The sequence below is a fragment of the Trachypithecus francoisi genome, unplaced genomic scaffold, assembly GCF_009764315.1.
Source record: "Trachypithecus francoisi isolate TF-2019V2 unplaced genomic scaffold, Tfra_2.0 Contig01440, whole genome shotgun sequence".
Taxonomy (NCBI): Eukaryota; Metazoa; Chordata; class Mammalia; order Primates; family Cercopithecidae; genus Trachypithecus; species Trachypithecus francoisi.
In genome coordinates, this window is record NW_022681431.1 from 13,922,041 (window position 1) to 13,948,247 (window position 26,207).

The 26,207-nt window shown below is 38.0% G+C and overlaps 1 protein-coding gene across 2 annotated transcripts in view; it reads left to right on the forward strand.

Annotated features, from left to right (window-relative positions):
- PPP2R2A (protein phosphatase 2 regulatory subunit Balpha) overlaps positions 1–26,207 on the forward strand; it is an 82,301-nt gene that overhangs the window by 49,739 nt on the left and 6,355 nt on the right. Inside the window, exons 4-9 of one of the 2 annotated variants that reach the window (XM_033229164.1) lie at positions 676–746; positions 16,186–16,351; positions 21,984–22,096; positions 22,787–22,964; positions 24,331–24,495; positions 25,381–25,550. In XM_033229164.1, coding sequence (XP_033085055.1) covers positions 22,805–22,964; positions 24,331–24,495; positions 25,381–25,550 — 495 coding nt within the window. In that variant the 5' untranslated portion in view covers positions 676–746; positions 16,186–16,351; positions 21,984–22,096; positions 22,787–22,804. The remainder of the gene's footprint in view (positions 1–675; positions 747–16,185; positions 16,352–21,983; positions 22,097–22,786; positions 22,965–24,330; positions 24,496–25,380; positions 25,551–26,207) is intronic. The other variant, XM_033229153.1, reaches the window with a different exon arrangement.

A 26,207-nucleotide genomic window follows, 5' to 3' on the forward strand; every position in this document is an offset into this window, starting at 1 on the left:
AAGGGGGTGGAAAGTGATGGAATAATCCAAGATTTTAACGGTTTTGAAGTCTTGGCCCTTCATTATAATTTTTCCTTTAAAACTCCATAAAGCAAAGTTGCTTTGACTTCTTCTCGATGCTTGGTTTACTTTGTACAATTGAGGGGTGAGAGGCTAGTTTAAAGAAAAAGCAGCTCAATTTTTTTGATGTCAGTTCATACTAATACTGTTACAATGATTTAAATGTAAAGGTTTAAATGACAGTTGCATGTACATGCATGTAAAGTAACTCAAAAGTGCAGTGCTATCTTTTTGAAGAAAGAGAAAATTGCAGAATCTGTAATTAAAGTGGGCTTTTGTTTTGTTTTTCTTACAACTTAGGCACACTTCTAAATTTAATTGACCAGATTTCTCACTAAAAATTTTTTGCTAAACAAAATTTGTCACACTTGGTTTTTTCTTATTCATTCTCTCCTTCCATTTGTAGATCAGAGTTTAACCATTAAAATCAGTTGTTTGGAAACATTCTGCCCCTATTTATAATATATTTTAAAAGTTTAAAGTTTTGTGGATAAATTGCAGGGTTTTACAGATACATGTCTAAATCATAACACGGAGTTAGGTTTTAAAGGATTGTGAAATTCCTTAAATAAGCAAAGAATCTAGTAATAATACTACTACTTTGCACTTCTATAGCGCCTTTGACCTGAGGATCTCAAAGTGCTTTACAAACACTAATGAATTAATCCTCACAACACCCCAGTGAGGTAGGTAATTTAATTTTAAAAGAAATGGTTAATAGTGTCTGATTAGAAGATGCACAAACACTAAATATGTCTTTTATTATTTATTATTTTTTTTTTGGTTGGAAGAAAATATGAAAATAAGAGTCAAGCTTTCCTTGACAAAGAATGGTCTCGTGGGAAGGGGGGAGCTAAATCAGTTTTCTGTTTTTAAGTAGCCAAAAACTTGACCATAAGAATCTTGACATACTTAGAGTTGACATGGAAGCTTACATTAGAATTTCATTATAATTTCCCTTTATTTACTAACGGGAAAGCCAAGATATAAATAGATTACTTTATTACTTAGTGGCAGAACTAACAAGCAGAACCCAGAACTTTTGACATGTCGTTTTTCAGTGTTCTTTGCTGTTTTTCATGCTGCATAACCAAAATGTGAATGTTTTTATCTAGGGTTTAGAGCAGACCTTCCCATAGGTGTTCTCTGCCCTTGAATGTATTTTTTACTGAAAGTTAATGACTCCACACTTTACTTTTATTTTAAAGAAAAGTGTTTGAGAAAAACTTGTAAAAATTGATTTTGCCCTAGGCATAACATTCTGAGGGTTTCAGAAAGTCTTCATTTTTAATGAGGGCATTGTGTCATTGTCACAAATATAAGTTTGTCAACTAAAAGCTAATTTGGAAGTATTTTACCTGAGAATGAAATCATTTTCTTTTTTTTTTTTTTTTTTTTTTTGAGGCGGAGTCTCGCTCTGTCGCCCGGACTGGAGTGCAGTGGCCGGATCTCAGCTCACTGCAAGCTCCGCCTCCCGGGTTTACGCCATTCTCCTGCCTCAGCCTCCCCAGTAGCTGGGACTACAGGCGCCCGCCACCTCGCCCGGCTAGTTTTTCTATTTTTAGTAGAAACGGGGTTTCACCGTATTAGCCAGGATGGTCTCGATCTCCTGACCTCGTGATCCGCCCGTCTCGGCCTCCCAAAGTGCTGGGATTACAGGCTTGAGCCACCGCGCCCGGCATGAAATCATTTTCATCTCCTGTGGTCGTTGTTGTCCAAGTCAAAATCAAGTGTGGGAAAAAATGGCTGGAAATTTTTTTAATTGAGGGAAATGTTTGCTTTAATATGGGTTTAGTAATGTAGTCAGAGTATTAGTATTTAGTATTTTCCTAAAGGCTGTTAGTAATACATTAATTTGGAATTAAAGGTCTAACATATAGTTACTGAAATTGCTCATTTTACTTGTATTAGAAAATAAGACAAAATTATTTTAAAGATAATCATTTCCCATGATTCTTTTCTGAAATCCTACTGAAGATTCTAAAGTGCTAGTATTTTAAATACATATTCTTGTAAGGAGAAATGAGCAGAATAACTTTCTGAGAAGGGCCATTGGTAGGAAAAAACAGGACCTCCTTTTCGTGTGTCTCATTCTTCTTAACCATATTTAAGAATTCAAAACGGAGAGTTTTGTAAAAACTCAATAACATGTCTTTTGAGAATTACTTAGTGGTGTAAATATCAGTATGTTTTTAAGTGATAAAGTAAGGATGATGATACTGATTGACTTTTCACTCCTGAAACTTGATCTTGACAATGAATTTGGTGTGTTTTGCCTATTTAATTTTCTACATTTTAAAGCCCTGTCTTATATTAGAGCTTCTAATATAGTGTTGTCTTCAGGATCTACGTCACTGGTCATAAATACGTATACTTTGCACTTAGAGGCACCTTTATTTCAATACCTAATGTAATTGGATGAGATTTTATGAATTCACATCTATGTATCTATAAGATAGTGTTACAGTTTGAAAAGTGAAAAATAGTCTTTTCCTAATTTGTAGATAAAATCTCAGAAAAAATTATTTAACAAAGTTATATTACTTCATTTAGTAGCAAAAATCAGATTAGGATTTGGGTCTCTGATTTGCAATCCAACTATTATATGTTCATTCCAGAGTACACTGGTGTCTAATGTTTCTTAGACTCTGATAATGGTGCTAGCCTTGTTTGCAGAACACACTGGCATTTGATCTTTTGTAGCTTTATTCTCTTACATAGTGGTAGGATTTCTTCTTAAACTTGACTTTACTGGGGACCAAAATATCTCCACCCACTCGTTTTTTTTTATCTTTACTTGGAAGAAGAAAAGATCATATAACAGCAGCAGAGAACTTGGCATGTCAGACTTTGACATCTGTAAACCCTCATGTCTGCCTCATTCATTTTACCCTTCAGAAGTAGCTAGTCTTGCTGTGATCCAGGCGGGGTATCTGTGTCCTCTTGCTGCCTGTCCGTTTATTCCCCAGTCATAACATGAAGAAACGGAGTAGTCATTCAGAGGCTCTTCATTTGGTTTGAGTATATTTCAGACTGATAATTGTTTAATATTTTTAGCGTCATTTAATAGCGTTTTTTATAACTAATATATTTGTATAGGTATTCTGCTACACAGAATCTCTGTTGTAGAATCAGGGCACCTAAAGAACTTTAGGCCGGGCGCGGTGGCTCAAGCCTGTAATCCCAGCACTTTGGGAGGCCGAGACGGGCGGATCATGAGGTCAGGAGATCGAGACCATCCTGGCTAACACGGTGAAACCCCGTCTCTACTAAAAATACAAAAACTAGCCGGGTGAGGTGGCGGGCGCCTGTAGTCCCAGCTACTGGGGAGGCTGAGGCAGGAGAATGGCGTAAACCCGGGAGGCGGAGCTTGCAGTGAGCCAAGATCTGGCCACTGCACTCCAGTCGGGGCGACAGAGCGAGATTCCGCCTCAAAAAAAAAAAAAAGAACTTTAGGCACAAAAGTAAAGTGATTTTCCTGATGTAATCACAGCTATCATGTGGTCAGTAAGAGTCTAAAATTCTGATAACAAATCCAGTGTTCTTTATAGCATGATCTGCTATAAGTGACCCATGTTATTTTTACAGCTTCTAATAGCTTTCGACAGCAAAGTGAATGATAGGGTATATTCTTTTTGTTAATGAAAATATTAATACAGGGTTTTGAGGGGAAGTCCGAACATCTATTAAAGTGGATAATGATGTTCTCTAGGTTTTAGGGATTTTTGTTGTTTCCATGGGTGCTCAAATCAGGTGATTAGTGGTTGTCAAAGTAGCTGGTTTCCTACTGACTTTGGGTTGTTCAGACCTTCAGTTTCTCTGAGACTTTGTGTTGTACCCTGTAAGGTAGTGTGGGGGGCATGGGTGCTGGGTTAAAGGGACAGCTAAGGCGTAAGGTGAGGAGGGAGGTTGTACCTCTTTCCACTTCTTTTTAATAATCTTTCTAGATTGGTATGGGGCCTTTGATTTTTGTTTTCTAGGGCTGCTGGTAAGTTTCTTGGATTTCGTACCCTCTGGCTTTTTTTATTCTTAATATTGTATTCCCAAAACTCCTTAACAGGGTACAGAAGAAACCTTAAAAAGCATGCTTTTCACAAAAGAATGGATAGTATTGTTAATATGATGGTATTCTCTTCCTAAATTATATAGGGTTCAAAATGTTTGCATGTATTTAAAACGCAGATTTCTGGGTTGGGGGTCACGGCTGATGCCTGTAATCCCAACACTTTGGGAGGCTGAGGTGGGTGGATCACTTGAGGGCAGGCTGGCCAACATGGTGAAACCCTGTATCTAATAAAAATACAAAAATTATCTGAGCCTGGTGACACATGCCTGTAATCCCAGCTGCGTGACTAAAGTATGAGGATCACTTGAACCCAGGAGGCAGAGGTTGCAGTGAGCCGAGATGGTGCCTTTGCACTCCAGCCTGGGAGACAGAGTGAGATTCTGTCTCAAAAAATAATAACAAATAAATAAAATGCAGATTTCTATCCTGCTCCTCAAGAATGTGTATGTATATGGTGCATTCATAGAATGTAAGAGCTAAAATTTATAGGGCTTTCTAGGGATTCTTAACTTTTTTTGTTGTTGTTGTTGTCCCATGAATTCCTTTGATAGCCTGGCAAATCCTGTAGACTTCTCAGAATGTTTTTTGTTTTGCTTTGTTTTGTTTTTGAGACGGAGTCTTGCTCTGTCGCCCAGGCTGGAGTGCAGTGGCGCGATCTCAGCTCACTGCAACCTCCGCCACCAGGGTTCAAGCAATTCTCCTGCCTCAGCCTCCTGAGTAGCTGGGACTACAGGTGCACACCACCACACCTGGCCAATTTTTGTATTTTTAGTAGAGATGGGTTTTCACCATGTTGGCCAGGATGGTGTCGATCTCCTGACCTCATGATCCACCCACCTCAGCCTCCCAAAGTGCTGGGATTACAGGCATGAGCCCCCGTTCCCTGCCAGAATGTTTTAATTGCATAAAATATTTAAGATCATAAAGGTTGAAATAATTTACCAAAATACTCATAATTGAGTAATGTATAAGTGGATAACAGCTGGATTATGATCTTAAAATGTCATTTATGTGTGACAAAGTCACAAGAATTGCTAATACTGTATGCAGTTTGTTACCTAATACCGTATGCAGTTTGTTACCTGTGTCCATAATCAAAAGAAATGCTGAAATGTAACTGGAAGTTAATGAAAATGAATGTGTACATTCTCTGCCCTCCCCCACCCCCCGCCTCCATCCAGGCTTACAAAATTCCTGGGTTCTGTCGTTGGGCCCTTGTGTCCATGAGCCCCCAAGTTACAACCCCTGGTAGTGCAGTTTCCTTTTGCCAGCTGGGGGCCCAGGTACCAGATTACCCATCCAAAGTCATACAGTTAATAGGGAAGTAATCCCTTACTGCAGAAGCCACATATTCTTGATTTCCACCCCATGGCTTTGCACACTCTGACCTGGATATAGTAGCAGCAGTTTATGTGCTAGGCCCTCTGCCAAAATCCCTAAATCTTACTTAATTGTCACAGCAAAATAACAAAGATGTTTGTATGTTTACTATATCTCGATGTATTACAAATTTATAAATAAAATGAGACTTAGAGAGGATACATGAACATTTCCAAGATCACCGTGCTAGGTAAGTGGGTAAAAGCTAATTTTGTATAAATTGAGATGAGTATTCACAGTGCTGGCTGTTGATTTTAAAATGAAAAAAATCTTTAATCCTGTTTGGTGTAATGAGCCTAATTGTTAAAAATCACCCAGGAAAATCAGTCTCACTACTTTATACCGAATGAGGAAAGTACATGATCTTTAGACTTTTTGACATGAGCTATTAATGAGTGATCTGTTTTCTGTCATAGGCATTAGAGGGGAAAATGGACTGAGAGTTGAACGAACAGCCTTGGTTCTAGTCCTGGTATTCATTCATGCATTTGCCCAGCCATCTCTTCTTGTTCAGCCTAATTTTAGTGTCCAGATTTCTCTCCAGACTGCCATCAGATTCTTGTCAGCTACCTGTTAATCTTTTGGGGCTCCTTAGGGTATTACATTTTCCAAAAGCAAAATGTCGTGTATTTTAAATATTTAAAATACCTGCTCAGTGGGTACCTAATTTTACTCGTTGAGCAGACATCCGAGTTAACCGTATTTCTTGTACAGGTTGAGTATCCCTTATCTGAAATGCTCGGAACCAGAAGTGTTTCAAATTTCAGATGTTTTTGGATTTTGGAATTTGCGCATGTACATAATGAGATATATTTGGGGTGAGAACCAAGCCCTGAACACAAAATTCATTTGTTTCATATACACCTTATACACATGACCTGCAGGTAATTATACAATATTTTAAATAATTTGTGCATGAAACAGTTTGGACTGTGACCCATCACATGAGGCTAGGTGTGAAATTTTCTGAAATTTTCCACTTGTGGTGTCATGTTGACAGTAAAAAGTTTCTAATTGTGGAGCATTTTGGGGTTCAGATTTTCAGATTAGGTATGCTCAACCTGTCCCCAAGAAATTCTCCACCAAAAACAACTCCAAATCTATGAAATTAATAATGCCCAGTGATTTTGGAATTAATTACTAAATTAATTAATAAATTTGGAATTTATTTACCTTTCCTCCTCCTTCCCCTGCTCTCCCTAGCCTCACACATATAAAACATTTCATTGTATTCTTCTTCTTAATAATTTTTCCCTCTTAATTATAAATTCATTATGCTCGATGTAGATAATTTGGTAAATATGGATAAATGACAAAGAATGCATATATAACGCCGCCAAACAAAAATAAGAACTTTTGGTATATACCAAAAGCATGTCTTTCTAAATATCTGATTATAAATTTAGGGTTGTATGATTTTTTTTCTCACATACTGTATAGTGAATACCTTTTCATGTCATTGAATTTTCTGTATCATCATCTCTGTAATGACATGACATGACATAATTGTTTATTTGATCTCATCTCTATTGTTAGATTCCTAGATTGTTTATTTCTGCTTCTTTTTTCAGGGTCGGGAGGTGAGAGACTGCCCCTTTGCGGTTACTGTGTTTTTCCCTCTTTCTAAAGAAATAAAAGTAGCAACTTGGTGATTAAAAATACATTATTTCATTGGATTTTGGTTTTACTTTACCCTTTAATACTCCCAATAATTAAAGCATCTTGTTCTGTGCCCTCTTTTTCTAGTAGTGTATTTATTGAATTTGAATGGGCCACATGTTGTGAGAGAGGGCATCAGCTCTTCTTCTCAGGCATTATGTTTTTCAGCTTTGTTGAATGGCTGCCTTTAAATTTTATTTTACTTTTTGTTTTTCTGCCCACAGAAAACATTTAAACATTAAAAATGTTTAAAGGTTATTTAAACATTCTTTTGTTCCCTTTTACATTTATTATTTAGTTATTCAACTTTATTACCCTAAATCATGTGATGAAGTGATTTTCTTCTCTTCCACCTTCCCCACCCATTCTCAGATTGCCAGGCAGGTTATTGTTGTTGTTAGTAGTAGTAGTAGTAGTAGTAGTAGTAGTAGTAGTAGTATTTTATTTTTAGAGAGTCTCGCTCTGTCACCCTGGCTGGAGTGCAGTGGCACGATCTCAGCTCACTGCAACCTCCGCCACCCGGGTTCAAGTCATCCTTACACCTCAGCCTCCTGAGTAGCTGGGATTACAGATGTGCACCACCATGCCTGGTTAATTTTTGTGTTTTTAGTACAGGCAGGGTTTTACCATGTTGACCGGGCTGGTCTCAAACTTCTGGCCTAAAATTATCTGCCCACCTTGACCTCCCAAAGTGCTGGGATTATAGGCCTGAGCCACTGCACCCAGCTGGTTATTACATTATTTATTTAAATTTTTTCGCATGGATTTAAAATGCTCATTAGCTCAGTCATCTGCAGAGTTGTGTCTAGACTTCACCGTATTTTAGCTTTTCAAAGTCTTATTCAAGGATAATGAACTCTACTAGTCTTTCTACTTTATTTGTCCCTTCTTACAGTTGAGTTGTGTAGATAGGTTTTGAAATGTATTGAAATTGGGTTCTTTCTCGAATATGTCTCTATACCCTTTCAAAGTAAATACTTGATCAGAATAGAGGTTGTTGCAGGTTTCTTAGTATCTAGTTATTAAGGATTTGACTTGTGCCTTTGCAAAGGGGAATTTTCTAGCGAACTTCATCTGTAGTCAATTTATCGGGGGTAGGGAGGCCTTTCTTACAGTGGAAAGGACATTGAAGACCATCTGGTCCAATCTTATTTGTTATTTCTCCAATTTGAGGCACAGAAAAGAGTCTGAAATCAGGCGCCTCAAATGCCAGGGCGTCATGCATTTACCTGCATCATGTTGTTTCTAAATGATAGAATTTGCACTGATTGGGCTTGATCCTTGTCTAAAAGAGAAATTAATATTTGAACTTTACTTGCTTTTGCGTTAAATTCCCAAAACTATCCTTTCCTGAGAGAATAAATTGTATTTAACGCATGAAGAAAACGGGATCCAGGGGATTGTTATATTTTATGAACTTCAAAGGGAAGGAGACACAAGTAGTAAAAAGACTTTTTGTTGTTGTTGTTACATCTAATACCATTTGGGGTTCATCTGAATCTTCTGTCAGAGAGAAACCAACTCCTTAAGGGTCCAAGTTAGATTGAAATTCCATTTTGAGAGAAACAGGGTTGGAGAGCCTTGAGATCTGCCTCCATTCCTTGGTTGCTGATAGAACTGGGAAGAGCACTAGCATCTGAGCAAGGCACAGTTTTCGTGTGGGGTGTTTGTGTGTGTCCACGCGCATGTGCATGGAGGGTTTGTTTTTTTCCATTCCTTTCAGTAATGTGTAAAATGTGGAATAAGCATTCCTCCTATGTAACTTTATCACTTAATCTGTAGCATAGTCTGAAACAGACATTCTAGCTAGTTTGATAATCTGAGTGAAAGCATAATAACAAATTCAGGTTTTAAAACATTATATTAGTTGTATTTTATGCATTTCCTTTAAATTTTTTTTGACTATCTTATAGACAAATAATAATGCTGTTGATTTGATTCAACCAGGTGTCCTTCATTCAGATATCTCTCCCACTATATTTTTGTTTTTTTGAGAGGATACTGTGACTGATATGCTTCCAAATTGCACTTAGTACATGGTACATAATAGGCACTCAGTGAATGAGTATTAACTTAGTGAATATAGTTTATAATAAGGCCTTGCAAAATCTTGAAGTGCTCCATGACTGTCATTAGTTTAGAGAAAGTTTTGAGATTTCTTTTCCGTTTATTTCATCAAATGACTTGTGTTTTGCTTTATTCTAGAAAGTTCCCCATATTTTCTGAATGTGTTGAGAGTAGTTATCAACTATCATTTAATTTTGTTTTGTACCATTTCTGCCACTATCCCTGAATGCCATTTCACAAAACACTGACTCTTTTAAAAATACTTTTATACTGCTGTAAAACATAAAACAAATGACTGCTTACACTACATAGAAGATGAACATTAATAAACAGTAAGTTTTAGTAGGGTTCTATTTGGAGGCTTAAAAATATTTATTTTCTGTTATATGAGATCAAAGTAAAATACATTTAATATTTTCTTAAATTTTTACATTTTTTTAATGGAGCAAAGTAAATATGTCCTACAAATGTTGCAGAGTTTCATTTAAGGAAGGAGAAAGTTAGGACAGGTTGAGCATTCCTAACCCCAAATCCAAAGTATTCCAAAATTGGAGACTTACTGAGTGCTGACGTGATACCACGAGTGGAAAATTCCCCTGGCCTCATGTGATGGGTCACAGTCAAAACTTTGTTTCATGCACAAAATTAATTAAAATGCTGTATAAAATTACCTTCAGGCTATATGTATAAGGTGTATACAAAACAACTGAATTTCATATTTAGACTTGGGTCCCCTCCCTAAGATAATATCATGTATATGTAAATATTCTAAAATATGGAAGAAAATGTGAAATCTGAAACACTTCGGGTCCCAAGCATCTTGGATAAGGGAGACTCAGCCTGTAAAAGCACAGTGGAGTTACTTACATTTAGAAGTAGCTGTTGCAAAATGTTAAGTGAAATTTTTTCAGAAGTTGCCTTTAACTCTCGACTATTCTTAGTATGTTTATTGTAGAAAATATGAAAAATGTGTATCATTTCCACAAAGAATAAAATTAAAATCATCCCATAACAGGAATGAAGAATGAAGACCAGTCTGTGTGTGTGTGTGTGTGTGTGTGGTTTTCTCAGGGATTTTTGTTTTGTTTTACAGAATGAGACTCATGTTGTACATATCACTTTGTAGTGTTTAGTTTTATGTACTGTCTATGTTTTCTCAGGTTGAAATATTGCCTCCCAGTCAGGGAGATGAAGAGACTGTTGGAACCACTGAGTAGAAAGGGTTACTTGAATAGTTGGGAAGAACATATTCCGTCTTATAACTTAGGTGACACGGTTCAGTAAACTTGTGGCTTGTGGGAATAGCTTCTACTTCTACCAGTAGTATGTGACTTTGTTTTTTTGTCACTAAAACAGTGGTCATTATCACATTTTTAATTTTTTGTTCATTTAAGAGGAAATATTATTGCTTAGTTTTGGTGGTGGGTGGGGGGAATGTATGTATGTGTGTGTATGTTTTGTTTTCTCAGGGATTTTTGTTTTGTTTTACAGAAGGAGACTCATGTTGTACGTATCACTTTGTAGTGTTGAGTTTGATGTATTGTCAGTGTTTTCTCAGGTTGAAATACTGCCTCCCAGTTAGGGAGATGAAGAGACTGTTGGAACCATTGATTGGGTTACTTCCACCTTTTGGCTCTTGAGAATAAAGCTGTAATGGGCATGGCTGTACAGACACCTCTCTGAGGTCCCATTTTTCAGTTCTTTGGGATAAAATCCAGAAGTGGGATTGCTGGATTATATGGTAGTTCTATTTTTAGCTTTTTTGAGGAATCTCCACATTGTTTTCCATAGGGGCTGCAACATATGTGTGGTATATATTTTTAAATCTTCATTTAAATATACACTGAAAAGTACATAAAACACTAGCAGATTATTACATAGCAAACATTTATTTAGGTCAAGAAACAGAACTTCCCACGCTTCCACAAACCCTTCTCTTTTCCCTTCCTCTCCTTTATGAGCCTGTCTTCTTACAATTATTTTGGCCTGTAGTTTTAGAACTTTGAATAAATGGAATCCACAGTTTATCCATTATGAATAATGCTGCTGTGAACATTCTTACTCATGTTTTTTGCTGTACAGTCATGAGTAGAATTATTGTGCCATAGGGTAGGCATTCACTGTTAGCAGACATCACAGTAAAAAGTTCTGCTAATTGTATTCTTGTGAACAGTATATAAATTTTATGGCTGTTCTACATCTTTGCCAGTGCTTTGTGTTATATTATCGGTCTTTTAAAATTTAACACTTTGTGGGTGTGAATTAAGTTTGTATTTACTGTTTCTTTTTTTGAGACGAAGTCTTTTTGCTTTGTCACCCAGGCTGGAATGCAGTTGGTGCAATCTTCGCTCACTGCAACCTCCTTCTCCCATCAAGCGATTCTCCTGACTCAGCCTCCCTAGTAGCTGGGATTACAGGCATGCACCACCATGCCCAACTAAATTTTTGTATTTTTAGTAGAGACAGAGTTTCACTATGTTTAGCTAGGCTGGTCTCGAACTCCTGACCTCAGGTGATCTGCCTGCTTCTGCCTCCCAGAGTGCTGGGATCACAGGTGTGAGACACCACATCCGGCCTTGTGCTTACTTTCGTGATTCACATTGAGATTGAGTTGTTGTTATGTTGTTTTGAGACAGGGTGTTTCCGTGTTGTCCAGGTTGGAGTATGCAGTGGTGCGCTTACAGCTCACTGCAGCCTCAGACTACTGGACTCAAGTGGTCCTTCCCACTTCAGCCTCCCCAGTAGCTGAGACTACAAGCATGCACTGCCACACTTTGACTAATTTTTTTTTTCTCTTTTTTTGGTAGAGATGGTCTCACTGTGTTGCTGATCTTGAGCTCCTGGCCTCAAGCAATCCTCTGTCTTGGCCTCCCAAAGTGTTGGGTTACAGGCATGAGTTGCCACTCCTGGCCAGAGCTGCTTTTTATATTGGCTATTTGGATATTATCTTTTGGAAGTGACTGTCAAAATCTCTTATAATTTTTTACTGTGTTGTGTGTCATTTTTCTTACTGATTTGTAGACTTTCTTCACACTTTTTGCAGATGAACTCTTTTTCAGTTACATTTGTTGGAGGAGCCAGGGGCAGTGGCTTACTGTAATCCTAGCACTTTCGGAGGCTGAGTTGGGCGGATCACTTGAGCCCAGGAAGTCGAGACTAGGCTGGGCAATAGAGGAAGACCCCATTTAAAAAAACACACACACACATACACATTTTGTTAGAAGTATTTTTCATTCCGTGACTTGCCTTTTCATTTTTTGAATAGTTTTTTTTTTTTTTTTTTTTTTTTTTTGAGACGGAGTCTCCTCTGCCGCCCAGGCTGGAGTGCAGTGGCCGGATCTCAGCTCACTGCAAGCTCCGCCTCCCGGGTTGATGCCATTCTCCTGCCTCAGCCTCCCGAGTAGCTGGGACTACAGGCGCCCACCACCTCGCCCGGCTAGTTTTTTGTATTTTTTAGTAGAGACGGGGTTTCACCGTGTTAGCCAGGATGGTCTCGATCTCCTAACCTCGTGATCTGCCCGTCTTGGCCTCCCAAAGTGCTGGGATTACAGGCTTGAGCCACCGCGCCCGGCCTGAATAGTGTATTTTTATAAATAGAGATTATTAATGTAATACAGTTGATCAGTATCTTTCTTAGGGTTACCGGTTTTTCTGTCCTCTATAAGAAATACTTTTCAACCCCAAGGTCCAGGAAATTATTCCCATTACCTTTTAGAACTGGATGATTCGTACTGTAGCCACTAGATCCATGTGGCTATTTAAATTAATGGGAAGTTGAGCCTGTTCTCTCTCCCCTGCTGCAAGACCCTGTTGCGGTGGTCCCTGTCTCCATGGCCCTCTTTAAATAAAGTCAGCCTTACCACCTAATAAATAAATAAATAAATTTAAATTGTTAACAATAAATTGTAGAATTAACTTCCTTAGTTGCAGTAGCCACATTTTCGGTGCTCAGTGTGTGCCTAGTGCTCAACTTGACTAGTGGCAAAACCATACTGGACAACACAGATACAGACGATTTCCATCATTGCAGAAAAGTTCTCATGGGTCGTGTTACCCTAGGACTTGATTATTGTACCTTCACATTTATATCTCTTATTCACCTGTAATCACTTCACATGAGTGGTTTAGGGAAGGGGTCGAGCTTCATTTTATTTCCTATGAATACTCAACCTAACACCATTTAGTGAAAAGACCATCCTTTCCCCATTGCCCAGCAAGGCAACCTTTGTCATCATTTAGGCCTGTTTCTGGGCCATCTGTTCTGTTTCATTGGCACATTGGTCTATCCTCGTGCCAGTACACAGTCTTTATGACTTTGCTTTAAAACTTGGTTATGATGCCCTTTAGTGAATTCTCTTTGCATCTGTGTTGAAAATGTGTGATACTGGTTTTGTGTCCTGTGTTTCTAATGTATGTAAAATATGTGACATACCTCATTCTAAGTCCTGCTTTGAAAATCTTTATTGAATGCCTGTTACATGTGCCAGGTACTGTTATAGGTGCTGGGGAATAAAGCACATCTAAACTTACCGTAGAAACTTTCATGCAAATAGATTGTATGGTTAGGAAGATGATTCTCATAGTGATCATAAAGGCAAGCAAGAAAAGAGAGGGAGGTGAAAATGCTGTGCAGGTAAAGCCAGTATGAATTGTTGAAGGATGTGTCACAATTCTGTATGACTGTAGGAGAGGTTTTTAAAACAAAAACGTTGTTTGATTTTGATGCATTCTCATTTGAATGGCTCAGTGTTGAGTATATGGTTATGTTTCTTTTATTTCAGGCTTGCTCACTGTACTTTGTTTGTGCAGGGAACAGTGCTATCGTGGTCATTATAATCTAAACATCCCCTCCCAAAGTGTTAGGGAAAATCTATTGCAGCTCTCTGCAGTCTACTGTCAGTTACCACTTATACCCATGTTTTATAGCCTCTTCTGTTTTGTTACTGCTGCTGTCAATTCTGCCATTGCTCTTTGTCCTGTGGACTTGTTTTTAAAAGTTCTGTTATGATAATTTTAGTAAAGTTTCAGAAGAGAGGGGCTAGTGCATGTGCTTAGCCTGGCATCTTGAGCTTTTTAGACAAAATTTTCTCCGTTTATGATACATATATTTATTTCCTGTTGCAAAGAGATGGAACTTCTTGCAGTCCATTGAAATTGCCATATACCTCTATGATTTTGTTTTTGGATTCTGTAAGAGATCATGTTTAGTAGACTCATGTTGTTGTCAGTGAGTCTACCGGAAGGTGTTCATGTTCTGTTTCAGAAAATATTTCTGTAGTTTTGTGCTTTTCTTAACTCATCAAATACAATGTGTGCCTCGCCCTTGGCCCTTCATATTGCTTGCCTTAATTGTGTAGACTGTAACCAGTTTCTACTTTGACTGAAGTTTGACGTACACAGGTTACTTGAATGTGGGGATTCTGTCTTTCCCTCTACGTGTACATGGTGCTATATACTATAGTCTCTTTAAGTGTTAGATGAAAAACCAGTCTAAAACGCAGGGTTTATATTAAAAATCGAGTTGCCTGCTTAATGATACTGTGGTTTCCTTGTAGAGTGTAATGATAAACTCTGTGAGACTGGGTGAGTCATTTTAGGTAGAAGATGTGTGGAGCTTTAAAGTGACACTGGAGTATTTATGTATGTTAATGGAATAGGCTGTCTAATTTGGTGTGTGGGTATGGTGATGAGACCAAGGCTCTGAGTCTGATTTTTACCCCTTGTGTGTCTCCAATATGTGGATCGTTTTGTGGGACACTGCATTCTTAACACTGGCAGACTTGCCCTCTAATAACTGATACTGCTGTCCAAGGGTTTAAATACAACCATTCATGAATGAACAACCCAGATCGTCAGGCTGCTGGAAAAAACCCAAAATGTAGACTTTGAAGATGATTCGGTGAAGTTTCCTTTTGATATGGAGAATAGTAATAGGCTGTTTTTATTAAGAAGTAATGAACATTTCACTGGATAACTCACTTTTACTTAAAATAGTTGACTGTCAATAATAATCTCATTCTTTTATTTAAACTTTTTCCATAGGTGGTTCTTTGAACTAGAGTTTTAAATTTTTTTTATGAAAATGTTTTTAATCGTGTGATAAAAGATGAAATTCTGAATATGATTATAATTCTCACTTTTGCTGAGATATTAGTGCTAACCAAAGTAGTTCACAAGTAGTCCCTTTACGAGATAGCTTAAATTATGTTCTTTCAAAGTGATACTAAATGAAATTAATCATCAGTGTGTGCCAGGTTCATAAGATGAGAAAGCAAATTTAAGGCGAGTAAGTAGTTGTTGTAGGGTGCATGGGGCTATTGCTGGGTGGTGCTGAATATGGACTTGATTGGTGACAAAGCTGTCTGGAACAGCAGTGTTGGGGTGGGAGGCAGGGGTCAAATGGGATCCCTTCATTTATAAGGGATCCCATTTTTTTTTTTTTTTTAAGCTTTCAGCAGCGAAATAACCAAAAGGCAGGCATCAGAAAGGAAAAGGACAGTACATCATATTATAACAGATTGGGGAGTTGACCCTAAAGTGGGCAGAGAAAGAGGGTGTGCCTCCTCTAGCTCTTTCTGGGCAAGCCTTTCTTTAGTCATTACTCTTTAGATGAACTCCCTTATTATGGGTGCTCAGAGTTTTTTTCATCAGTATGCCTCTATACCATCAAATACATAAGAGTAAATTAGCAATCAGATTGATCCATATTTAACATCATTATTTCCCTAATGAATTGAGCTTATTTATTCAGTGTTATTTAGCCTTTTTTCCCCCTTAAATTTTCTCATTTAACCCTTGAAGGCCTTTAGAAATATAAAAAATAGAATATAATTGTATAAAGACACAGCTAATGGGCTATCGAGAATTAGCAGGGTCCTTTGGAATTGATTACATATTTGATTATTTTGAAATATTTTTCAACAATGGTCCATATATTTTTGTTTTCATTTTAGAACAAAATCCAGTCTCATAGCAGAGGAGAATATAATGTTTACAGCACCTTCCAGAGCCATGAACCAGAGTTTGACTACTTGAAAAGTTTAGAAATAGAAGAAAAGATCAACAAAATTAGGTGGTTACCCCAGAAAAATGCTGCTCAGTTTTTATTGTCTACCAATGGTAAGTATATGTATTTTCTTTCCATGTGCCCACTGTGTGTACCTGTTGCAAATAATCCTGTAGACTAGGAGAGGAATCATTTAACAGAGATACTTTTAAAAAGGACTTTTTTTCTATACAGAATATAAACTCTACTTTTTAAAGATTCTCAGATAGCAATTTTTTGTTTACTACAGTGTACCCCAATTTGTAGCGAAAAGAATGGACTGCTATACCATTGGATTTAGGTCAGGTACTATTTCTCAGTCTCCTAATCTTGGGCAGGTTACTAACACTGAATTGAATTTTCCTCAGCAGCAAAGTAGAGATAGTAATTTTTTATTATCGTATTATTATGAATATTAAGTAACTCTTCACATATGTCATGAGTGCAAGTGCTCAATAAATGTTAATTTATTCCTCCTTTTTAAGTGTTCCTGAACTCTACACAGGGTATTTCTAACTGCAGATACAAAATAATACTCAAAGGATGGTCTCCATTCAGATCACTCTTCTTACTTGACCACCTATTAGCATATTGCCTTCTTCCCAGCAATCCACATGGCTGGAAGGAGATTCCTCTCCTACTGTTTTACTTGCCCAGGGAAAGGTTTTTGTTGTTTTTTGAGACAAGGTCTGTCGCCTAGGCTGGAGTGCAGTGGTGTAATCACAGCTCACTGCAACCTCGACCTCCCCACCTCAGTCTCCTGAGTAGCTGGGACCCACAGGTGCATGCCACCACACCAGGCTAATTTTTTAAAAACATTTTTTGTAGAGATTGGGTCTCCCGATGTTGCCCAGGCTAGTCTTGAACTCCTGGGCTCAAGCAGTCTGCCCCCCTCCTCAGTCTCCCAAAGTGCTGGGATTACAGGTGTGAGCCACCATGCCTGGCCCAAGAAAAGTTAAGTGAGGATTAAAAGTTAGTAATGACTCTACCAGAATTTGAAATCCTTTATGATAAGTTGGGTTCTTTTTCTTTATTCTTATAAAAAACTTTTTCCCGTGAATTGTTTGGACTTCGTTGGAGTCTTGAGTCTAAAGGGAATCATTAGAGTGACTGAGGAGATACTTTAGTTTCTTGGTAGCTGTAGTCTATAAAAATTTGTGATTAAAACTTTTTTTGAGATTGGTGCTAGGGTGAGGGGAAACCTCCTCCTATTTTCTCATTCCCTCACTATTAATTTAAAAAGCAAATTTTAACACCTAGACCATAACCATTTGCAGAATATAAACTTAAATGACTTTGGGGATGAAATAGGAGAAGAAATTCAGCACTTCCTCCATCTAATTGATGCCCTTGGTCCACAGTATGAGTTCTTAGAAATGCTGTTCACAAATGTCTGATGCCATCAGTGTTGGCCGCCTCTTGGATGCCCAGTTTTCTGATCATGAAAGCTCTCCCCAGTCAGTCCATTGAGATTCGTACCCTCTGCCTTCTCTCTTTCCACAATAAACTGCATTCCCCTCTCTTGTCCTTATTAGAAGAACAATAAACAGAAGTAACTATTTAAAGCCTGTAACTCACAGCAGCATGGGTGGAGGGAACAGTTTACTCCTGTCATGTGCTAGCTTCTAGTCTGGGGTCAGTTTTAATTTACATGGTAAACTAAGTTACATCAAATAGCTTCAAATATTTTGTTCTTTGACATCAGATGATACATAACTAAACCATTTATATAATTTCTACTTTTAGAATAAATGTTCCTAGGGAAGTGTGTTGTTAACATTTTATTGGAATGTTTTGTGGCAATTTATTTCTTATAGGGCTACATCAGTTTTTTTATAAAGAGGACTTTTTTTTTTTTTTTTTTTTTTTTGAGACGGAGTTTCGCTCTGTGGCCCGGGCTGGAGTGCAGTGGCCGGATCTCAGCTCACTGCAAGCTCCGCCTCCTGGGTTTACGCCATTCTCCTGCCTCAGCCTCCCGAGTAGCTGGGACTACAGGCGCCCGCCACCTCGCCCGGCTAGTTTTTTGTATTTTTTTAGTAGAGACGGGGTTTCACCGTGTTAGCCAGGATGGTCACGATCTCCTGACCTCATGATCCACCCGTCTCGGCCTCCCAAAGTGCTGGGATTACAGGCTTGAGTCATAAAGAGGACTTTTTAAATGTAGGCTGAGGTCAAGAGAATAGTTTAATGAAGCCCTGCATGCTCATCATCCACTTCTGACACTCCTCAGTTCACGGTCAATTTGTGTCTCGAATCCTTCTCCTTCCTCTTCTCTTCAGTGTTATTTGGAAGCAAATCCCATTTCAACTTGTGTGGATTAAATCTTATTTAAAGACATTAGAGAATGCGTTGTAGATTTTTGTCTTTTGTTTCTTAACACTAAGTAAAATACAACTAACTGGGGGCTGCATTTTTTAATGCTAAAAATAGTGCTTAATAATAGGGTCCAATGTGGAAAGGATAGAGCAGATTATGACAGTCATAGGAACTGTTGTGTCTGGGTATGATGGGAAAAGGACGGGAGGAGTAGGACTTTATTTGAAAAACTAGAAGGAAATTTAGAGAAAAATGTCAACGTCTGTTGATTCTGAGTGATATCTTTTATATTTTGTGTATTTTTCTCTGTGAGTTTTTTCTGTAAGCATAGTACCACCACCACCCTCTGCCCCGCGCACCCCCCCCCCCCCCCCGCCACCAATGTAATGGGGTCTGTATAAAAACTATGACTGTGGGAGAAAGGTGGAAAATAGTACCAAACTTTCCAGGTTTGATTAACCAAAATTAATCTTATAAAAATCTTTGCATTGGCTTTCCATGATCATTATATGAACTGGGTTTCCCAGATCATTTTTACTTAAAGGACCTCATAGTCACCTTATAACTTGAGTTAATTTAATGTTCCTTCAAGCGTTTTCTCTTTCTCTTTAATCTTCTTTTGCCTCTCTGAATTCTCATTAATTCCCCTACATGGCAGAAAACATGAAACTGACCTGTTGACCATGAGTCTTTCATATATAAAGTACACTCATAAATAGGATGTGTCTTAACTGCTTGATAAGAAGTTTTTAGGGTCTTACATAAAGCTGCATTCTCACAAAGGAAACGGCAGCATGGTTTTCCCTGCTCATACCCTCTGCTTGTGGTGAGAGGAACTCTCTTCTTCTGCAGCTTCTCCAATGCCTTTAGTTATTATTGTTGATAATTCAGGGGAACACCACAGAGTGGTCGTTTTGGAAGGAACAGATCTTGAGAATCTAATAACCCCTCCACTGAAAACTGTGTTTTTACATAATCTTACATACAGTTTTATGGAGTTTGATTATTCTCACATACCTTGTCTTACGAGCCAATAAAACATCACTGCTATAGAACATAAGGATTCCGATTTTTTTTTTTGAGACGGAGTCTTGCTCTGTTGCCCAGGCTGGAGTGCAGTGGCGCTATCTCGGCTCACTGCAAGCTCCGCCTCCCGGGTTCACGCCATTCTGCTTCAGTCTCCCGAGTAGCTGGGACTACAGGCGCCCACCACCGCGCCCGGCTAATTTTTTTGTATTTTTAATAGAGATGGGGTTTCACCGTGGTAACCAGGATGGTCTTGATCTCCTGACCTCGTAATCCGCCCGCCTCGGCCTCCCGACATGCTGGGAATACAGGCGTGAGCCACCATGCCCAGCCTTAGGATTCTGATTTAAAATTTATGTCATATTTATTAACATACTAATTTATTTCCTGCCTGCCTTGTCCCCCCTGTACTGAAAAATGTATCCTAATTCGTTATGTGTCCTGTGTTTGTGTTAATGGAAAAAATATTTTTTAAAGAGCTTTCTTCCTGTAAACAATATTAGGTACCACAAACTAATTTCATCTCATCTGAAAGTTTCATAAGTACATTGTGGTTTCTTTATTTGGATCTTTAATAAGGAGGATGGATTTAAACAGGCCACAAGACAACTGGACGAGGGGGTGGGGGTGTTGTCATCCTCATCACAAATACTTTGCAAGTATTTAGAACAAATACTTCTCAAAATACAGATTTAGGCTAGGCTCATATCTATCTATAAATTGTATACATATATAAACTAACACATAGAACATGTATGACTGAAGTACAAGAAAATTATAAGCAAGATCACATAGGGCTTAGAAGAAATAGTAGATTACAGATTATTAGCAGCTTTTCTCTGTTTACACTTCAACATTGAGAAGGGCATCCTTAGGGGCAACTGTCATTCTTCTCTACGATACAGAGACTACCAGGCTAGAGTCACTGGCATCTCTCTGAATTGTTTTTAACTGTTTTTATAAAATGGCTTTATATACTGTTTTAAACAATTTTTTATACCATTTTGCTTATTAAAGGTCATTAGGAATATGATGCTTTCCTATAAGAATGTTCTTTTACGATTATAACAGTTTTAAATCAACGTACATGAGCTTATAGTGATACAAATAAACAATTGAATGGATAAATGGAGAGAAGGGATGCTTCCTGCAGGAGACTTCTAAATAAGACGTGGATACATACTCTTCCCTACAGGGAGTATAACTTACTTCTCCCTTTAAGTACAGGATGGATTTAGTGACTCACTTCTAAAGAATAGAATATGGCAAGGGTGAAAGAGTCATTGTATAGTGGAGAAGCCTGGCAAACATTGTCTTAACCAAATGACCAAAGTTAACACCACCAGCTGTAAGTCATGTTGATACTGCTGTATGCCCTTGAACAGTGCTGTGAGAAGTCGCTTCACCTCTCTGTTGTTTTCCTGAAAACCCATGGTCCCAGTCTGATTATGAGGAAACAGCAGGCAAATCCAGTTGAGGGATATGCTTTCTAGAAAGTACCTCACCGCCAATACTCAAAACTGTCAAGATCAAGAAAAATAAGGAGAGCCTGAGAAACTTAAAGGCAGAGAGACTAAGGAAACTTGATGACTGAATGCAGTGTTGTTTCAATTCTGGAACAGAAAGGGAATGTTAGTGGAAAACCTGGTTAAATCTCCAAATGAAGTCTGTAGTTGAGTTAATAGTAATAGACAAAGTCGATGTCTTAGTTTTGACACACGTACCACGGTTGCGTAAGATGTTGACAGAAGAAACTGGGTAAAGGATATATGGAACACTACAGTTCTTGTAACTTTTCTGTAAATCTGAACTTAATTGTAAAACAAAAGTTTGTTTTTAAACAGATGCCATTTTATATATCCTTGATACCTAGGAATTTGGTTTCTTCTTGAAGGACTTGGGGATGTATGCTTTTAATCAGTTTTCTTCAGGCCCTGTTTCCTACTTCTGAACCCTCATATGAAATTCGATACTGAGCATATATGGAGTATATGTGTACATGTATGTACAGACATACATGTGTTTGCATATACTACACGTGCATATCAAGTTTTTCCCTCTAGCTTTAATTACTTCTAAGGGATAGGGATAGAGACCTGTCTGACTTGATTTGACTATCACATGGAATTTATATGAGTGCCACTAATGTATAAATTTGTGATCTTTGTACTTTATTTCTATGTGTGTGTGGTATTCAGCTGATAATAGGACATTTTTTAGTAAGTCAGCTTAGGGTTTTTGTTTTTTTTTTCCATGGAATCCTTTTAGGTGAAATGTGAAATAGCATATTTTAAATGCCTTAAAATGTTTTTCTCCTTCAGTACTACTCTTTTATTTTAAGGACTTGCTTTATTTTCTTCCCAGATAAAACAATAAAATTATGGAAAATCAGTGAAAGGGACAAAAGACCAGAAGGGTATAACCTGAAAGAGGAAGATGGAAGGTATAGAGATCCTACTACAGTTACTACACTACGAGTAAGTACATAAGAATAAAATGTCACAGATAGTGTTTGTATTCATATTATATAGACCAAATCCTGAGCAGAGCTTGAATAGGAATAATTATAGTCTGTCTCCCCTTTCCCAATAATTCTGTAATCAGGTAGAATATTGAGTAACTCATTTAAACATAGAAACTGACCTACATACAGGTCTCACTTTGGCCAGGGACAGAAGCAGGACTCAAACACAAGACAGTGTTTCACGCCATCAGACTTCATCTCTGGTTTGTCATGTTAGCTACTACAAGGTCAAGTTTCAAGATAAATTTTCTTTGGAAATCAAAAAAGTAGATATAGATCAAATCTTCTAATTGTAGCTAAAAAATACCCAAAGTTAGATGTTATGGGTTAATTTTTTTTTAGCCTCTTTAACTTGAACCATAAACATTTATTAACTTGGCATGTCTTTCAAGCAAAATATCGGAACTAAGAACTGCAAATTCTAATAGTATTGCTGCCAGTAAAAGAAGATATATTATCTACATTGTTCATTTTTCTTCAGCATTTGAAAGGATCAACATCAGTTGCTTTTTAAAACTAAATCTGTGTAATATTGTTCTATTTTATGTTCTCAAAAACTAAAATAATGAAGTTTTCTGAATCTTAATTGCTATTTGAAACTGAACCTTTTGTAACTTCTTTTTTTCATGTGTCTTATTGACAGGTGCCAGTCTTTAGGCCTATGGATCTAATGGTTGAGGCCAGTCCACGAAGAATATTTGCCAATGCTCATACATATCACATCAACTCCATTTCTATTAATAGTGATTATGAAACATATTTATCTGCAGATGATTTGCGGATTAATCTTTGGCATCTGGAAATTACAGACAGGAGTTTTAGTATCCATTTGGTTTTCTTTGGTGTTTGGTGAAGAAGGCATGTTGTGCCCATATTGGATTTATTTCATCTCTCCTTAATGAATTTCATTCCTTTTTATAGTCTCTATACATATATGTATGGCAGCTTATTGTTTCTTTGTATATGAGTAGTGAAATACTGGAAAAAGTTATTTGCTAAACATAAAGGGCATAATGTATTATTTTAAAATTGGAGTCATGGAATTTTAAGGAATTTGTCTTGTATCTATGGAAATAGGAATTTTTTTTATAATACAGTTTTTTGTTTTAAAAATCAAATTTGTGAGGTCTGTGGATGGTAGCTCATGCCTGTAATCCCAGCAGTTTGGGAGGCTGAGGTGGGAAGATCACTTGAGGCCAGGAGTTCAAGGTTACAGTGAGCTTGATCATGCTTCTACACTCCCGCTTGGATGACAGAGCAACACCCTGTCTCTAAAAATTTTTTTTTTCTTCTAATCAAATTTGTGGAGTATTGTGTTTGAATTTTTTATTGTAAAAATAGTCTTGGCCAGCCGCGGTGACTCAGCCTGTAATCCCAACACTTTGGGAGGTCAAGGCAGGTGGATCACCTAAGGTCAGTAGTTCAAAACCAGCCTGGCCAACATGGTGAAACCCCATCTCTACTAAAAATACAAAACATTAGCTGGGCATGGTGGCACGTGCCTGTAATCTCAGCTGAGTTAGGAGAATTGCTTCAACCTCGGAGACAGAGGTTGCAGTGAGCTGAGATTGTGCCATTGCACTCCAGCCTGGGCAACAAGAATGAAACTCTGTCTCAAAAAATAATATATATATATAGAGAGAGAGAGAGTCTCATTAAGATTAGAAAAAGAAATTCACTCAAGTCGTGATGCATGATTGGGTCAATAAAAATACTTTATTGAGGCCGGGCACAGTGACTCACGCCTGTAATCCCAGCACTTTGGGAGGCCGAGGCGAGGCTGGTGGATCATGAGGTCAGCAGTTCGAGACCAGCCTGGTCAATATAGTGAAACCCCGTCTCTACCAAAAATAGAAAAAAAAAATAAAAAACTAGCCGGTTGTGGTGGTGTGCGCCTGTAATCCCAGTTTCTCGTGAGGCTGATGCAGGAGAGTCACTTGAACCTGGGAGTCGGAGGCTGCAGTGAGCTGAGATTGTGCCACTGTACTCCACCCTGGGTGACAGAATGATACTCCGTCTAAAAAAAAAGTTTTAATACCTTTGGAATTTATACTCATAAAAACAGTGGAGTACAATTCAGAATTAATACTTTTGCTTAGGTCCGTGAATGAGTTTTAGGTTTGAGAAATGTAGAATTATATTTGCCCTTTTTTCTAAGTGGAAATTCCTTAATAAAATGTTATCTAGACATTGTGGATATCAAGCCTGCCAATATGGAAGAGCTGACAGAGGTGATTACAGCAGCAGAATTTCATCCAAACAGCTGTAACACATTTGTATACAGCAGCAGTAAAGGAACTATTCGGCTATGTGACATGAGGGCATCTGCCCTCTGTGATAGACATTCTAAATGTAAGTTTATTGTATCTTTTCTTAAAATGATTACATATTCCGTTTGTCTGAAATAAGCCTCAGATATGATAAGTACAATTACAGAGGTTTACAAGTCTTAAACCTGTGTGTCCAGAGCCACTTGTACCCTTGGTAATCTGTCTACCTCCTCATGAGGCCTTCCAGGTTATTCCCTGGAAGCATGTATAGTCAAGCTCTCTTGGGGGGCATGTCTGTTGATAATATAGACAAGGAATGTATTTCTCGTGGAATGCTGCTGTTGTTTGGTAACTTGTGGTTGGGCTCTCTAACCTTGTATTCAAGTAGAGCTGCTCCTTTCTTTCCCATCCTCTCTTCCTATTTTGAGCTTTCTAGGAAGATTTCTTCTGAGAACAGGTTTCCTTGGCTTAAGAAAACAAAAACAACTTTGGTTTAAAAACTTCAGGATACAGTATTCTTGTCTTGTTGAATATTAACTCATGAAAATTGATACATGCCTGTTACCAAAGTAATTTTACCTGGCTACTAGAAAATAAAATCCTGGTATGAATTCGGGATGGGCGAGGATGGTGTGTTTCTCATGGTGAATATAGGCAGTGAGTGAGGCATATTGCAGGAATATACCAATAAACCTGGTGCACTGAAGTCAGAAGTCCCAGGTGAGTCTGGTTCTAAATTAGTCATGACTGGAAGTATACTGAATACTTATACATCTTCAACTTCAATATTCAATTATCCTAAGAAGCTTTCAGGAGAAAACTAGCCAGAGAGATGTTTTTCAGTTCTTTATTAGCCTGGTATTTTACCTCACTTGTAGGGAGTTTGTGAATGGTTGTTTAGGAAATGCTTTGTCCAAGCCAGAATATTGTACCTTGCCCTTTTTGTGTTGTTTTGTTTTGTTTTTAGTGTTTGAAGAACCTGAAGATCCCAGTAACAGGTCATTTTTTTCCGAAATCATCTCCTCTATTTCGGATGTAAAATTCAGCCATAGTGGTCGATATATGATGACTAGAGACTATTTGTCAGTCAAAATTTGGGACTTAAATATGGAAAACAGGCCTGTGGAAACATACCAGGTATTTGCAGTTTTTTCTTTCAATGAGCATATACCCTGTTTACTTTGAAGTGTTTATAGAGAAGGATTTTGTTACTAGGTTTTAATCCCTGTATGGTGTTGGTTCACCATTAGGCCTTTTCCCTCAGAGATCTATGAGTATGTTGCTTTTCCTTATATTAAATGTATGTATACTTACATAGGTTGTGTCTTCTCTTGAGTTTGCAGTTAAAGTGTGATTTACCCATTTGATTCAGTATTGACATTTTTTTTCTCCTGCCGCTATGTACATTTAAAGTGAGGAAGGAAGAGCACCCCTCATTAAGGTCTGGGCAGGAAGAGGATTGGGGAAAATGGCCAGTCCTTGTAGAGGTGCATCTGCTCAGGTTGTGGGAGTAGTTCAACTAGAGATTAAACTTGGTGTGCCAAGTCAAATGGACTGGTGTTCTGCCTTTTGGCAGATAACTGTTGTCTTCAGCTAAAGGAGAAGGGCTTGAAAGCCTTAGCAGATGGCTTTAGGAGTTGCCTATCCGTTGTTGGATATCAGTTCTTGATTCTCTTATCAGCCAGCCACTACTATTTATCTGTATCCACTGCATCAAACAAAAGAGAATGAAGTACACAGTCTGGAACAGGGTGAGGGCCAGCACAAACCTGTACTAGGCCCTAGACTGCAGTG